Source organism: Charadrius vociferus, unplaced genomic scaffold (assembly GCF_000708025.1).
Source record: "Charadrius vociferus isolate BGI_N301 unplaced genomic scaffold, ASM70802v2 scaffold235, whole genome shotgun sequence".
NCBI classification, from domain to species: domain Eukaryota; kingdom Metazoa; phylum Chordata; class Aves; order Charadriiformes; family Charadriidae; genus Charadrius; species Charadrius vociferus.
The window spans coordinates 1507787-1525109 of NW_009648536.1; the positions used below are offsets into that span (position 1 = coordinate 1507787).

At 35.8% G+C, this 17323-nt stretch overlaps 1 protein-coding gene across 1 annotated transcript in view; it reads right to left on the bottom strand.

Annotated features, from left to right (window-relative positions):
- Nucleotides 1-17323, bottom strand: part of ERCC6L2 (excision repair cross-complementation group 6-like 2) — a 57104-nt gene that overhangs the window by 22033 nt on the left and 17748 nt on the right. Inside the window, exons 10-14 of the mRNA XM_009885855.1 lie at nt 11522-11593; nt 10199-10344; nt 5101-5196; nt 3564-3663; nt 112-264 (exon numbers count right to left, since the gene is read on the bottom strand). Of these exons, the coding sequence (XP_009884157.1) occupies nt 112-264; nt 3564-3663; nt 5101-5196; nt 10199-10344; nt 11522-11593 (567 nt within the window). The remainder of the gene's footprint in view (nt 1-111; nt 265-3563; nt 3664-5100; nt 5197-10198; nt 10345-11521; nt 11594-17323) is intronic.

Below are 17323 nucleotides of genomic sequence, written 5' to 3' on the forward strand. Positions count from 1 at the left end.
CTGTTTATCTGTTCTATAAAGTACTTTGTCGTATTTTTGGATGGGAACATCTCACGGGGAAAGAAAAAATGTAAAACTAATATCCAGAAGTAAAAAAGTAGGACTTCACACCTCCAGGATGTCTTTGGTAAGACAGGACCCATTAGTCCTAAGTTTGAAAAGGTTATGGATCCCAAAGAGCTCTCCTTGATGTTCCTTTGATCCTTGTACTGCCTCGAAATACCGCTTGGCATTTTCACTTCCAACTACCGCACAGTGAAGTTGCTAAAACAGAACAACACAAGAGATTTCAGAAGTGTTTGCTCCAACAACATATCAGAATTTCCTGGCATCCACATTATACGCACAGCTTTAGAGTGAGCAGGCACAAATTACTACTGGAGAATATTTTATTTTAATTTCCCCAGCAGATGTTGGTGTAATAGACTGTGGTATAATATGAAACTGGCTGGTTTTACTGAATAAAAAATTAAAAATATTTCAAGTCTTTTACTTCATTGCTGTCTAATATCAGACATCCACTACACACTCTACTAACACTCCTCTATCTTGACTGCTTGTCCTTCCTCAATATTAAATTCTTATTATTTTTTTCATAGTCCTTTGCATTGCATGAGTACTTGGTAAGGATTAAATAAAAGCCACAAGATTACTTTTATTGATCTCTGAATATTTTAATTATCAAGCACTCTTACTAAATAGATTGAACAAAAGTGTCTTAAAAATCTTCCAGGTGAAAAGGAAAGACAAGTAAATAGTTTGTCAGGCAGAATTAAAACATTTTTTAAACCAGGCAGGTTTAGCTGCATTCCAATGACTGCAAATTTTCAATACTTACATAATTGGTATATATGACTAAGTGGAAGAATGTCAAAACCATGGTTTTATGGATACCAGACCTGTAATATTTTTTGTAACTGTCTCTACGCAGTTCTTCAGTTCTACACACTTCTAGTTCTAGCACTGAAGAGCTACTTTCCTACCAGCACATCTCCTGAATTATGTAGGATACTAACTATATAATCAAATTCTAATTTAACTTCACCTAAGCACAGTTTACTTATTCTTAAATTATGCATGGTTTTTACAAAAGTATGCTTTAGGATACACATATAACTTATTCAGGTATCTATTATGTTAGATTTCAATTTTATTTATATCAGATTCTTCAATCACGTACGGCTAGGTCAGACAACTAAACACCACTAATAAAAAAAAAAAACAGCAATTTTGAAAGCAAATAGATCCCTCAGTAAGAATACACTACAAACATCATATAGCATTTCCACATAAATTCATGTCATGAAAGGGAAGGGTGACAACATTTAGCTCTGAGAGCACATTTGTATAGTTCACCAAGAGCCACATGTCCACACATGCTCATGGTTTCTGAATTTTCAACAGCACATAAAGGCATTTTCTTCACAAATTACTCAAAATTTCCTGCCTGCACTCAAATGTCAATAGCAGGGAATGCAATTCAAGTGTAGACTAAAAAAAAATTCCCAGATTTACAATTACTCTGTTTATTGCTTCTTGTTCAACTTGAAAAAACAGAAGTCAACTTGAAGAAAAAAAAATCCAAACAAACGAACAAAACAAGAGCCTTTCAAGAAGTTTTATGCATGCCTTTTGGAAATCGAAACAGACAGTATCATCCAGGTTTTCTTTATCTACAATATCATCAGCCCCAAAGACCTCTGTGAAGCACAATTCGCTCCTTCAGGATTTTAGTGAATATATTTGGTCATAATCCGCTATTGATCATTTTGTTAGCCGTTCAGAGACCTCTCCTACCGATACTTGCTGTTGAAATGAATCCACAAAAGTATTTCACACAAGAGAAACTTTGCAACAGGATGCTTTCTAAGCTTTTCCATGAATGTGGATACAAAGAATAAATCACGTGGGTTTTTTTTTTTGCAATGAACACTCCTTTAAACCTCCCTAAAGAAACACCCAGAGTGCAATAAAATTCTTGCTCCTGATGTGTTTAAAAACTGAACTATTAGCTTTTATGTTTGTAGACCACCATCCCTCAGAAGTAGTTTTTGGACTTACTGTGTTTTATAGTTAACTCGCCTTATTGGTATATGATTTCAACTATTAAAACTATGTTTCTTCATTCTGAGCTTCTGATACAGACTGTCTGAAAATTGCCCAATTACCTGCAAGCACATCAGCCCATCACCTACTTTTAACAACTTAACAAGTTTCCTTTTTTTTATTTAGATTATTTTGTCAAAATTAAACAGAACTCTAATTTTTTTTTTTGGCTTCTACAAAAGACTGAATTTAAGTCAGGTAAAGTAACTGTTACACTTTTGAAAGTAATATTTTAAAGCAGGCCATACACATTAAAGGGAGCAGTTCAAGATTTGATCTTCCAGCTGTGGACTTCCTGACTATGCGCTCTGTGAAATCAGATACCATGTCTAAATACTTGGTCTTAGAACATTACACAGATTTAACTAAATGACAAATAAGAACGAGGATAATGACAGTGTCTATTACTGCATTTCCTACTCATCAGCCTCTAACCTCCTCCTTGTAAATAATCCATCTACGGGAGGATGTTGTCACTGAAGACTCAATACCAAATTTTTCCCTTTTATGGCCAAAAATTGAAATTATCCGATTTCATAAAGCTTTCTTTAATACATGGTATCATTTGCCCACTGAGGTGACCCACTTCGCCTTTTCTATGCGATGCATTCTTCAGGACAACTTTATCTCACTGATTTTCTGCCCTTCTCCAAGTTTGTAAGTCTATGATGTCAGTACCTTAACTTAAAGCCAATAATCTTAGTTCTTAACTTGCAATTTTTATTGAGAAAAACATGTTCATATTTCATCTAGTTTTTTATTCTGCAGCCTGCTCTTTGCTGTTCATGTCTAAGTTTGATTATTTTTTTGTTTTAATTTTGATCTCATCAGGAAGCAGTTGCTAGACTATGTGTTCCTCAAACCAGACATTTTGTTTTACCACTGTTAAGCTTTTACACCTATCCACGCAAGTTGCAAAATTTAGAGAGACCAATTGTTTCAGGTTGAATATTCTGACAGTCAACATCACTTCTTATCTTCATAACAGTAGCAGCTACAAGCTGTTTCTGCCTCCTTTTATAAGCAAGTTTACAAAGGCAGGAGAGTAGCAACATCATCTTGCTTTTCTTCTATAGCATCAGAAAGATTTTTGCTCTCTTTCTCTGACCTTTCAGAAAGAAAACGTTGCCTGAATCAGACTGCTGCAGATCCTAACTACAATTTTCACAGATATATTTAACCAGTTTTTAAATAAAATAGTTTTCTTCTCTGTATAATCTGATTAATGTATATTGCACAATTAAACTGTCAAAAGTTACAGAAAAACTTGAATACAAATACCGTTCTTTTTTTGTTCTTTCACAATTGCTAAATGATATATCTCTTCTTAATAATTTAAGGTAACAGTATGTATCACATAGCCAAGGTAAACTACAGTTTTGCTATAGGCTAGCTGAGCCTTCAGTAATTGAAACAGCCAAAAAGATCTCCCAATTTCAATAGTTTGTGAACTTTACCTGTTTATAAACTTGTCGCAAATACATCATCTCCTCCACAGTTCCCAAGGAGACCAATCTGAACACTTTAACATCTTTGTACTGGCCAATCCTATAAGCTCTGCAAGGACAGAGGCATATTAAAAAACATATTTTTTATCAGTTAAAAAAAAAAAAGAAGACAGCTCTTAAGGGTAGTAAAATAAATAATTTTTTTTAAAAAAGCATTCCAATAAACAAAAGTGCTCTAAATCATTTATGAGTCTGTTGGGTTTTGGTTTGAGTTTTTTTTGTTTGGGGTTTTTTTTTGGCCATGTTCCCGTTCTCCCGTCCCCTGTCCCTCTTTTCCTCAGCATTTCATTCCCTTTTCCTTTACTCCTAGTTTTCCAAGTTTCTTCCCAGGCCTAGCTAGTTGAAAAAGCTTTCTCCTCAATTTGTGTCTCAAGGCCTGATTCCCCTCTCCCTTGAAAATCCATCTTTCACGATATTTTCTCAGTTTGTATTTCCCCCACCTGCCCTGTCTCCACCTGCTCTTCCAGAAGATATTCTCCTAATTGCATTATATAGGAGTTGGATCATTGATTACTTTGGGGACTATGTTCTTTCTTAACTTTATAAAGCACTTTGCAAGTTACAACATAATAAGAACAGCTAAAAAACAGGCAGTGCTCTATCTAGATAACAAACTCTGAGGCTTCTAATAGATTATATTGTGAAAATTCAAGACAGGATGAACCAATTCATAGAAATGTGGTAATACAACAATTCTTTAACGACAGTCTCTTTCAACAATACACATTTCTGTTACACATATTTCTCTAGAACAGGTGAACATAAACACCTCTTAGAAGTCAGAAAACACCTTAAAATGGAATTACGCAATTGAATGGGACAAGAGAAACAAGTATAGTTCTGTTCACAATAATATATAAATCTACTGAATTTTGAAGGCTTCCAATATTCTTTACTTTAGCTATTCACAAGTCTGTCCTGAATTCCTACGGAAACATCCTACAATCAAAAAGCCATGAAAGAAAAATCCAGATTCCTGGAAATCCTCCAATGGCATAATATCAGAGATGGAAGTGAGTGCTGAAAAGACACTGATCTCCACAAGGTTAAAGCAGAAAAGAACATAAATGTTTTTCTTTAAGGATTCTGGAATTCAAAACATCACTTGAACTAGGGTCAATTACAGCCTACTCTGTCCTGACAAACACAGGAAAAATGCCATCTAGCTACACACACACGTACTTGTTCTAGAGATCACAAAAAAGTTACAGTAACTATGGCTCCTTTAAAAAAAAAATAATATTTTTAATGAGCCCATCATCACAGTGCCACAAAAATAAAATGGAAAATAAGTAGGAAAATTCAGGGTTAAAAACAAGAACAAAGCTAAAAAAAATTTAGCTGGACATTTCTTACTGTCTTATGGACAATTCAGACTATGTAAAAAACATCTTCCCTTAGGAAAGTTTAGTTGGACTATTAGATTATAGGATCATAGCAAAAGAAGAGTACAACATGGATTAAGTTCTGTAATTTGAGTGTGTACCTGTCAATAGCTTGAAGATCATTTGCTGGGTTCCATGTAGGATCAAACAGTATAACAACATTGGCACCAACAAAATTAAGACCCAGCCCACCAGCCCTAAAAACATAAAAATGAAAAAACAGAATTATTTGCCAGTAAGAAACACAGAACCTTTTTTTTTTTTTTTCAGTGTATTAGGTCCATATTAGCATACCCTTCCCCAACATAAAAAAAGAACACAATAGATACTGAAAATAGTGGGGTACAGTTTTGTCTTACTGTTGTGTTAATAAGTACCAAGTACTTAAATAACCACTGCTGTAAAATGCAGTCGTCTTACCTACGTAGCGAGAAAATTACAAACTGTATGACTAGCTGAGTCATAACTAACTGCTGTCACCTTACTATAGTAAAAGTCGTGATTGCTACTTCATACCCAACTGAGCCCTACACAGGCCAACTGCCCCAACAACTATACTGAAATTCATAACTACTTTTATGCCAGCTAACATTACAGAAGGAGGAAAACTATAGATTCAATAAAAACTCTTCATTAGTTTACTTCCTCTAATCCCAGAACATAATTTTGACAATAATGCTGTGTAGCTTCCACTAAAATAGATTATAGTCTAGGGTATATAAAATAGATTACAGTCTAGGGTAAGTCATATCTATAAGAATAAGTAACTGTCACAAGTATATTTGTACAGTATGTAAGTCAACGGTTAAAAATATAGCTGGCCACTCAGCTGCATATCAACAACATTAATACCTGTCATTAAAAGGAAAAAAAAAAAAAAAATCACTGTAAGAAAATTGTCTCCTGTAGGGTAAGGAGTCACAGAGGTACCAGTTACATACTCTTAAACATTCAACAGCTGTACTGTGCTTTTGGGTAAAGCCTGCAAGCCAGCAAAGAACTTAAGCATACGTTTAACCTGAGGTAGCTAACTAATGCCCTTGCTGAATATAACAAAACTGTTACTTGGATCACATAGATGGATGATTTGATAGGAACAAAAGTGAGGAAAATACCACCTCTCATCCAGCTGCAAAACAAGCAAATACTGAAAATTCTTTTCCACTGGCTCAACCAACATTCCTACAAAACATGCCAAAATACTATTATTAATTTAACTACTACATCAATTCTTTACATTGACACAAACAACACTAACTTCAAGTGTCTTTTTCTGAATGAGATACCACAAAAAAAGTCAATCCAATTTAATTTACCAATCACCTGGTTTTAATAGATTAGTTTATATTCTGCTTGTTTAAAGCAGTGGGAAAGGTAGTTTTCAGGTATGTGAATAAATGGAGACAGAAACCAAAAGCTTATAGAGCCCCACCACCTTTCAGTCTTCATGGAATCTTTGTTAATGTAAATACAGTTGTGGCCTCCTCCTTCCAGGTGTGGTGTGGTGTTAGGTTAGTTAAATCTGGAAAAGGAGAGGATGTGGGAAACTGCCAATATTAACAGAGATTTCCGGAGGATGAGCGCTGTCAGGGTTTGAAGCGCTGAATAAAAATCTTTGTATTTTTCAGAACACCTTACTATATTTTGGAATTTTGGTATATTTTTTTTCAGTGAGGACAGAATTCAGCATGTCATCTTACCAAACTGACCCTGCAGTCAGACTGAAACATAAGTCAACATGTTTTTCCAAATGCTTTCTCATAAAAATTGCAGTATTTGGAACTGAAAAATGAATTAAACCTCAGTGCAAAGCCTTAGTGTCAGTAAAACAGACTGACTACGGAAATTAACTAAACAGGATACTAAGCTTTATAAAGATTTTAATTTTCAACATTTTTAGGTATGCCAAAAAAATTTAGATACTCCAAACCAGAAAAAGAATGGCTCCTATATCCTTCATGGACCGAATGATGCAGTAGTTATTTTGTGCATTGTAAAAAATATCTTCCATTTTAAGTGTGATTTTAACCAGAGGTAAAAGTCATTATTGCAAGATGGTACATGCAAATTACTATAATACAGCAGAAATTAAGAGCTCTATATGAAATGTCTCATAATGGTTGTGTTCCAAACAACACTTTTCAAAAGATCATCTTATTTAAACTGCACACTGTGTTAAATAAATAGGTTGTGTTTATATCCTGTCTCTGACAACTTCATATCACAATGTTCAGAAAGTACAAGACAGTATCACATTATCAAAGTTTCCATGAAACCTGTGACTACGTATTCACTGAGGTAAGTTTTTCATAGTTCGTAAGTTCTCTGTTTCAGTAAGATCTTGTGGCTGGGAATTCTTTGAATGTGTTTACATGCACATTAAAAATTATTTACAACACAGTTGTGAAGAATTCAAGTTAAGTGAAGCCCTGAAAAAGTACAAAGTAATGGACAGCACCCCAGTAATGGACAGTAACTGAGAATGCTGCAGGTATAATGGAAGCACATACTATAACCTTTCACAATAAAAATGTCTCCAAATTTCTCTAACCATCATCTCTTCATCATCTAAGCATTCCTCTTTACATAATAAAGAAAACTGAGAAGCAGAAATAGACTTTAATTTATAACTACTCTGAAGGAATTCATGTAGAGAAAAACTAGTGTGGAAAACCCAGAGAATACTGATTCAGCTTTAAGGTGGGAACACTTGCTGCTTTTATTTCTTCCAGAACACTGCAATGGATCAGGACTGCATAGACTTCAGTATTGAACATATGCAGTTCCCCTTCTTCAGGCTAAGCAGCATCAATGGAGTTGCAAGCTCTGACATTCTCCTATCAACTTATAGCAACTCTAGCAGTACTTTAATGTTTCTACGCATGACCAAAAATCCCCTTCCTCTCTACCAAATAATCACACATTTTCTCAGGAACACCAGCCAGTACTGACGTATTCTGAAACAGACTTTACTTCATAAACCTCGGAAGTTCCAACAGATGTATACCGATTTTGTCATAATGCTTAAGACTGAAATCATTATCTATACTACTGGTTCGATAGAATTTGTAAGCTCTGAAGAAATCAATCATATTTCTCTCAACAGCCATAAAATATATTTATCCCTATAGCTGTATTAGTCATAGCTATCCGTAAAAGCGTTATGGATAGCTATACGACTGTGTTTGATACTAACATTAACTGCAATACTTGAGGTTAAGCTATATAGATAGGCAGTTCTTGTTTTGTTGTTGTTTTGTTGGGTTTTTTGTAACTTTATTGTTTAAGGCCCTATTTCTCAAAAAACTCACCAACCAATTAAAATTAGGATTTCCAAATTTCTATCAGCAATTCCAGGCAGAAACGGCATTTTGCCAGTATAAAAAGAATGGAATATAAAACAGGATTATTGTAAATTTAACAGTGGAGTCATCACCACTGTCTGCACTGTAACTCACTAATTTATAGATTGGAGCTTCCTGTTTAAAGTTGTATGTTAACTGCGCCAGTGGAATATAATGGCAGACTTAAGATCACTATGCAGGGAATTCATCCTTTGCGGAATGCATTTTTGCAGCCAAAAGACTGTGCATGTATTTTCAGTGAAAATCAACATTTGGCTCTTCAAGCAATGGGACTTTCAGAACACGTACAAATTGACTACACAGAACAGTCAGCCAAAAACTTTACAAGAAAGTACGGACAGAAGAGCATGACCCAATTCTGTCAACTTACTATGTGTTGAGAAATAAAGAATATACTGTGAAGCCCTAATGCCTGAAATCTGAGCAAGAGGAAGGATGAATCACTTGTAGAGTAGAACTGTGATAAATAACTTTCTGATTTCCAAAGGATTACAAAATCAAAGCTGCTTCTATTACTTGTATCAAGCAAGCAAAAAGGTAACATTTTGTTATCTGTGATAAACTACACATAGAATTGCACCTTCTGTTTTTCTTAGTAAGCACTGGTTATATTGACTGCAATTCTATCCTTGTTTGTTCCTTCCATTTACTCAGTAAGATGAGTAACACTAAGAACAACAGAATCAAGACTCTTGTCTCCAGCACCACCAGCAGGCATGGAAAGCTCACCAATCTCTGTATTCACAAGCTCTAATCGCAGGAAGTCCAGCTCTGTTTTCCTGACCTTAATTTTTATTTCTATATAAATTAACGGAACAGAACTGAAAAGGTTGTAATTACACAACTAAACTAGACTGACAGAAGCCCAAACTAGAGAGTCTTTCCTAATGCTACAGATGCAGTAATTCCCTGCAGTCTTGGCAGAAAGAATAGGGACCCATGAAGGTCTTGGGGAAGCTGATGGCCAGGTTCCACAGTTGACAGAGATTACAAACAAATGTGCATGACCAACAAAACAGATCTCTTCCCACATGCACCACAGAGTATCTGAAGACAGTTCTGACACGCACTTGTAACAGTCTGTAGGATTACATTTAACTTCTAATTAAACAGAGGTAGTGTGGATCCTCCTATCTAACTCCAACATGCACACTTTCAGTAAAGAAAGACCAAAGTGACCATACAGGCAAGAACAGCATATCTGCATGTTTCATTGAGTTTCCCTGAGTTTTCCTCTGGGCAGGAAGATCAAAGTTTCTCTTTGTTTGCTTTCTGCCCTTGCCTGGTAACAAACTTCTTCCAAGATGAAACATGCAAGAAACCGGGGAAGGGTCATCATATTTTCATTAATTTTAGTTGAACATCTTGCCCCATTTCAAAAGAATTCACTATCCATCATAAATTGATACGTAAATCTGATAATCTAATACATTTTTAAAAGACAATCAAGGATTGTTTGAAGTATTTTAAATAGACTTACACTAATTAACGTGGTCAATAAATTACAGTAACACTGAAAGATAATTTTTAGTTTAATATAGCGTTTCATGTTTCCTCACTCTTATAGCAAGCAGAAATTTAAAACTAGGATTCAGGAGACCTGCTTGTTTCAGATCAGTCCCCATAAAGCAGAGGAGAGGGGAAGGGAGGAAGTCTTCAGATATTTTAAGAAGCTTCAGTCCACAGCAGCGAGTATATGTTTACTAACAGACAAGAGAACAACTCACTTTCTCAAAAAAATAATCCCTCACAAGGTCACCACATAAATCGAAGAGTAACCTATTTACTAAACACTAGCAAGGCAGTGCAAAACAGATAAGTTAAATTTTCTTACATTGTAGATACAAGACATATGTTAATTTCTTGAATGCTGTTGAACTCTCTTACAATTCTGATCCTATCTTCTGATTTTGTACTTCCATCAAGTCTTCGGTAATCTAGCCCAGATGCCATACAGTATTGTTCCAGCACATCTAGCAACTGGGTGGAAAAATAAAAAAAGATTAAGTGCTTAATATTATCTTTTCAATTAAACATAGCCACAGAGGCCTTGCTTCTCAAACATATTTTCAATAGACCAAGCACTGAAAATAAGCGTAAATCTTCCCCATTTTGATATCAACATCCTTGACAGTATTTAGCTGTGATACTATAGCACTCAAGGTGACTAATGTTGGTCTGCTGTGGTCTCACTCAATCCTCCAACCCTGGATGCCTGTCACACCTCTGAATGATCCTGAGTCAGCTCAGCCCATTAAGCAGGCAGGCAACCTAAACAGTTTCCTACCATCCTAGCAAGTTACAATGACTTCAAGTATGGTAAATGAGAACCAGAGCCAGCACAGAGAAACAGGGTGGTATGCACAGTCAGAGTTCAAGGGGACAGAGTGAAAGAGAATGCAGTAAACAGCAGTCAGTCTGGTCTTAAGCACTGTGAAGCCTAAGCAAATGAGCATTTTACTACTACATCTAAATATTAAACTTGCAGTCTGCCTTAAAGCCACAAAATTATTAAATATTTCAGGCTCTGAATTGTCATTCACACTATTATTGTTTAATACTTTTTAATGCTATCATTACAAGTACTTAAGTAAAGAAAACCGTATTACGTTTGCACCATTTCAGGAAACGTTATTCCCTAGCAAGAAAATCAAGGCTCAAGTCCCTTGAAAATGAAGTGTGTGTACACCACGTGCTCCAATTAAACACTGTTTTCAGTTCAAACCATCTGGTGTAAAAAGTCTCGAGGTTGAAGTTTCATCACTGGTCATGGTCAAAAGCCAGCTGAACAGAGGAAATTTAACTACTTGCTAACACAAAGGTTGTACCATACTTCAGTTGTATTTTACCATAACACTGCTCTGTTGTGAAGACACAACATCTGAACTCAGTATGAGCTATCTACAACTAAAGTAATACAACAGTTTTAAAAAACTCTAACGAAGGCAGCAGAGTGTTACAGTTGTTTTACCATCACCATTATTATCATGAGATAACATGGTTTCAACACGCTTCTGGAGTATGGCACGTTGTCCTTCTCGTCATTATTTCCCGTAGTACAGAGAGAAAGGAAATGTGATTGCCAGCTGCCACCTCAGTGCTTTAAGCTTCAGAACCCACTGCTGCAGTTAACTGATAAAAATCATATGGAGCTCACCTTTGTGGAAAAGGAGAAAAGAAGAACTTTATCCTTGTTTTTTCTGAAGTGATTTAAAAGCTGCTGAAGGACCTGTAACAAACCACAGAACACAAATGAAGAGATTTTATCTACAGGTCATCTCACACACCCTTACTTGTGTTTTCAGCTTTTAAACAGGCTACACTGTAATTAATTGTTTGCAAAGTGAAGCAGAGGCATAACAAAAAAAATACTAACATAATAAATGTGCCAAAGGTAATGGAAATGCCAGACCGATGCATTTTTTGGTCATCTACATGGAAATCCTGCTGTAACAAAGCTCCTCATATTACTACAGGTAAATTCAGAAGCTATTTGCATCAGTGCATAGACTGCAACAAAACGTTACTCGTCTCATGCACTAGCTCAGCTTGTGAATTTTTGCATTTAGCAAATCTACACAATTCCCCTGAAAACAGGAAGGTCTGTTTGAGTTTTCTGTGCTACATCTGAGTTCAGAACTTCTTGGAACTTGTCTTCTTAAAATAATCAGTGAGATGTAGGCCACTCCCCGCTCCCACTCTCATCTGTTGCTCTGTTTACAGTAGGATCCAGCTTCCCAGACTCCGCACAGACCTTGAAATGCCAATAATCCGCCCACACACAATGTTCTTCTGGTGGGGAAGCAAATAATCCAGAGCCTTGTGTATAATAGTGATACTGTTATTTTCAAAAGAAGCATGTCCACATCTGGCAATGGCAGCTCCAGAGTACTGCGCAGAAGCAATACACAAAGGGGAAAGTGGAATTTTCTGCACCATGTCCGTAGCTTTCTCCCACTGGGCAATAAATATTTTAAACTTACATTTATTCAGTGATAAATACATAAACTCTTAATCAACACTGATTTCACTAGAAGCCTAACAAATTTTTGACAACAAAATAATGAGGAATGTTTATATTAAATTTACAGTTCTGGATAATATCTAGAATATAAAATAGTAATTCTACATCATTTATAAGCCCTTTTGCATATATTAGCCAGCCAGTAACAAGTGAAAACAAGGTACAAACAAGGTAATTTTTGCATGGTTTCACTGTACAACAATATATAAACCATGATTTATTTTAATAGGAAAAAACTCACATCAAGTAATTTAACAAGAGCTGAATGACTTATATTTGCATTCTATTTAGCCACATTAAGAAACAGAAAAAACAACAGTGACATGCTTTTAAAGTAGGAGGAATTTGGCTACTGTATTACTGTTGTAATTATTAGAGAAAAGTATAGGTCAAATAATGAATTTCCTATAGGAGAACACACAAACAAATCCACCCAGCCCGTTTAAATCAAATGGATCAGTGTCATGCCCACTGGGATTTTAGGTATTCTGGAGTAAAGAACAGCTCTGATCTGATGAACAGGGTTTTGCACCACAGAGAAATAAATTCTGTGCTCACACACCAGAGTATTATCCTGAAAGCTGTTAGTCTGAAAAAGAAATACTTCATCACATTCAAGCAAGAGTAACATGCTCTTTGTAAGAGTCCATATGGATTTGAATGCATACCTCCCCATTACTTCCCATTGTGAGTTCAATGACTGTGATGAAATTTTACCTCTCACATCTGAGAATGTTTGTATACAGATGTTCAAGATGTCCAAGCCAGCCTATAGTGTTTTTAAGCCTTCAAAACCATGCCTGTCTGGGTTAGGGTTATGTTTAATAGTGGAGGTTACTATTGTTTGCAAGGTGTTCCAATAGACTTCCATTTTCCTACTGATATATTAATAATATGCCAGGCGAAATAAATAAATCAATCCAATATAGTTATTCCTACGAGGTTTCTACTAATTAAGGACAGTATTTCAAAACTCCACAAATGGATGTCTGTGGAAATATTATAAGCATAATTTAAATAATAAAAAAAAGTTATTTCAAGCACCCAGACATTTAACAACCCTTTTCACTTAGAAAGCATATAGAGTGTCTCTGAGCCAGAATTTTAAGAAAACTGTAGAAATAGTCAAAGTAGTGATGAGAATTACTGCAGGCTTTTAAAACTCCCCTTATTTTTCTTACTTCTTTACTCTAATACTTCTGTGTGAACAGTCTCCAATCTTTGTGTTGAAAAAAGCGATGGAATCGCTTGTCCTTACACTTTGCAGGTCCCCACTTTCTTCCTTCATGATGGAAAAAGGTGGTTTCCAAACAAGGCAGCACACTCCTTTCACTTCAGTTCTTACATATTCAACTATTTCAAGTTTAACATCTAGGCATGAAATCCACCTTGTGATACAAAGTGTAAGCAAAGTCTTCTGAAAACTGCACGTTCTGCAGTATGATTGAAAATGAAGGGATAATTCCACAAAAACAGCTGAAGTTCAGATCATGTCACTGTGTTATTACTCACCTCCCAGCATAATGAGGATGTATTAGTCGTAGGTGTACCATCTTCGGTGTAGGTAGCACCACTTATAGGTGTGCATGTGAATTACAGGGACTGTGTTTTCCAGGCTTTTGTTATAATCTTAAATTCAGAACAGCAAACCTGGTGTGGCACGTTCTTAAATGCTACAGCTTGCAAAACACGTAGAGATGACTGCAGCCACAACACAAGGCAGGACACAAACACCAATATGCCACACTCTCACACTTCCATTCAAACAATTCTAGTTTTACTACTGGCAGTAGGCATGTTCCACAGTACAAAAAAACTATGCTTCCCCATGTGTTTTATCTCTGCTTGGTGAGAGAACAGAAAGTATGATAGCAGGTTAACCTTTTCAACCCTTCAAAACAGTTACAACTGCGTAGCTAATGAACGTAATTGACAAATCCTGGCCTTTCCCCTGCCCTCAATATATTTAAATAAATACCACAAACTTTTCCTTTGCAAATATGCTCATCTACAGAAGAATAATCACCTGTGCCAAAATTTCCAGGTAGCCTGTACAAAATTTTAATTTAAAGGACTAAATAATACCTATTCAATCTATACTACCAGATGAAAGTTAGAAAAGTATTTCAATTAGTTTCTAGAATTTATTTAAAGAACAGAAAATGTAAAGTATTACAGTGGGACAAGGCAATCAAAAATATTTTACTATAATTTGTCTCAATTATTTCCAAAGAAACATTTTAAAAATATATGAAGTAGCTTTCAAATTCTAGTATCTGATGACTCTCCTCTGATTACTATCTGATGGTAAGAGGACCTTCTAAATAGAATGCCTTCTGAATGACTTTGCTTCCAGAGCATGAAAATCAAAATCATCCCAAACAGCTTCTTTTTTAAAATTCGGAATGGAAACAAGAGTTAGACAATCTCTTCTCACAAAAAACCCTGCAATTCAATCAGCAGCAGCAAAAAGAGCCACCACAATACCAGACACCTATGAACCAATTTTTGTCAAATTTAATGGACTCAAAAGACACCTTATTTTTCAATGATGCCTACTTGGCCCAGTACATAAACTCCTCCTTCCAGGCACAGATGTATCACTACACAGTTCAGAATATTCTGTTTATACTAAGATATATTTCATGAACTGACACAAAATTCAATTTCCCCTTAAAAGAGAAAGCAGACCAATTTCCCTCAAAGTAAGCAATTCTTTCAATAATTCTTAGATAAATTCTATCCACTTTGCAACGGACCAAAATAGACACTATAGATTTCCAAAATAAACCATCACATACACAAAAACAGAGGTCACAACAGTGGAAAAACATTATGACAGCCCAATGGACTTACAGAAATGCAGCATTTGAAAAAGCGTGTATTCTATAATTCATAAAGTAACAAACAAACCAAACAAGCAGAACACCTCCTAATATAACCAGATCGTAGTTTCTTATGTCAGAGGAAAGAAAGGTCCATATTGTTTTGTACCTTTGCTGACAACTACTGCAATGTAGTGTCTGATCTGACTTTTTTTTTTTTTAAAAGGTCACAGTAATAATATGTTCTGCAAAAGAATTATAGCAATTTTTTCGTTTCCTCTCTCAGTTTTTTACAAAAACTTATATTACACTTATCTCTCATCTACCAAACATACCTAAGAAGTACTTTTCAATATAAATATTACTTCAAAAACACAAGGTCAGATTTTAAAATCCAGTTTCCCGTGAATACACTGTACTTTTTGAAAAAAGTACAGAAATTCTCCATACCAAAGCTCTTCTCAAGAACATGTGCTTATGTAGGATTTGGGTTTGGGGTTTTTTGGGGGGTTGTGGGTTTTTTGTCTTGTTTTGTTTTTTTTTTTTTTGTTTGGTTTTTCCCCCCAATTACCTACAATCCATATAAAAAATATCACGAAATACAGGAATATTGATCAGTACACTGATAACAAGCTAAAAGATCAAAAATTAAATAAAAAGCACAATCAGGAATTTCTCTAGTGAGATAGAAGGAAGATGAGCATTTGATGATTCATTAACGATAAAAAAAACCCACAACAGAAGTAATCACCATGCTAGTAGCGTATTACTTTTAATCATGCATTACTTGTCTCGTTCTACTTGGGGGTTGGACTAGATGACCTTTATGGTCAAGCTATTCTATGATTCTACTTATGTTTGGGCAATTTATCCAGATAGGTAAATTGGCCTGGCACGTATCCACCGGTAGCTCAGAGATTCATTTTTCTAACCACATGGATCTCTCAATGTCAGAAGTAAACACTCAACCTGCCTGACATCTCATGAGTATCAAGGGATCAGCACAAGCTCAGGATGCTTAGAAAGGTGACAGCCTCTGCTCTCTTGCCACCTCAGTTATGCTCTTACTCTGGCACTGCAATATAGCAGAACCTTCTTCTTTACCACTCAAGGCCACTCCACACAAGCAGGAGAAGAGCTTTACTGCTACCAGCCAAGGTTACACCCAACCCACACAGCCACAGCCAGCTGCATCCCTGAGAAGACACTGTAGTCCATGCTGTCCCAGAAGCAACATGACTTAGGGCCATGGTTTGGAACAGATTCCCCTAAACAGGCAGCTCTGTAAACTGCAGGTTTTAAAGGCACATAATGTTGGAACCTCTGCCTTAACTCAGACATTTTTGCTTGCTTGTGCTGTTCACTAGTGTGTCAAAAAACACATAATGAAAGTGTCATAAGGCAGTGCTAGTGTGAACTATACAATAGCCCCAAGAGAAAATTTCTAGAGAAAGCAAAATTAGTTTTTAACCAATAAAAGAAAAGCTTTATAAGCAGTACTGAAGATTGTGGTCTTAGTTTTTACAGATATGTATTCAATATTTGCTGATAGCTAATTAACAATAAAGTTCACTTTCATGAGATAACAAACTGTATATAACAAAGGTAACATGCAGGCCTTACACGTATGTAATAACAGAAAAGAAAGAAGTTGCTTGCATAATAACAAATCAATAAAGTGATAAAAACCACTGCTGTTACAAAAAACATGGCCTGGCCACTGTCTCCCTCCAGTCCCAACCATCAACTGAATATCCAGGTTTGCAGAGGGAGCAAAAATATGGTGTACTCCATTCTGGATAGCTTCTTATCCTCCAGTTACTCTCAGCTCAGGAAGACTCCTAAACCTAATATGGTTTTCTTTTTAATTAGCTGCATTAGACATCTTTTTCAGTTATTCATCCTGTTCCCCTCTGAAATCAGATTCTGAGGTAAGGAATTTTACAAGTTTAGACTTAATATGTTTATTTTGCTCATCTTTAGCTTGGCTTCCATGAGTTTGATTTGACATTTGAAGGGTCAGAAACGACAGTGAGCACCCAGTACATCTTCACCAGTTCCGTGTTACTCATGATTGTCCTTCTCACATTCATCTCATGAGATTTTTTTC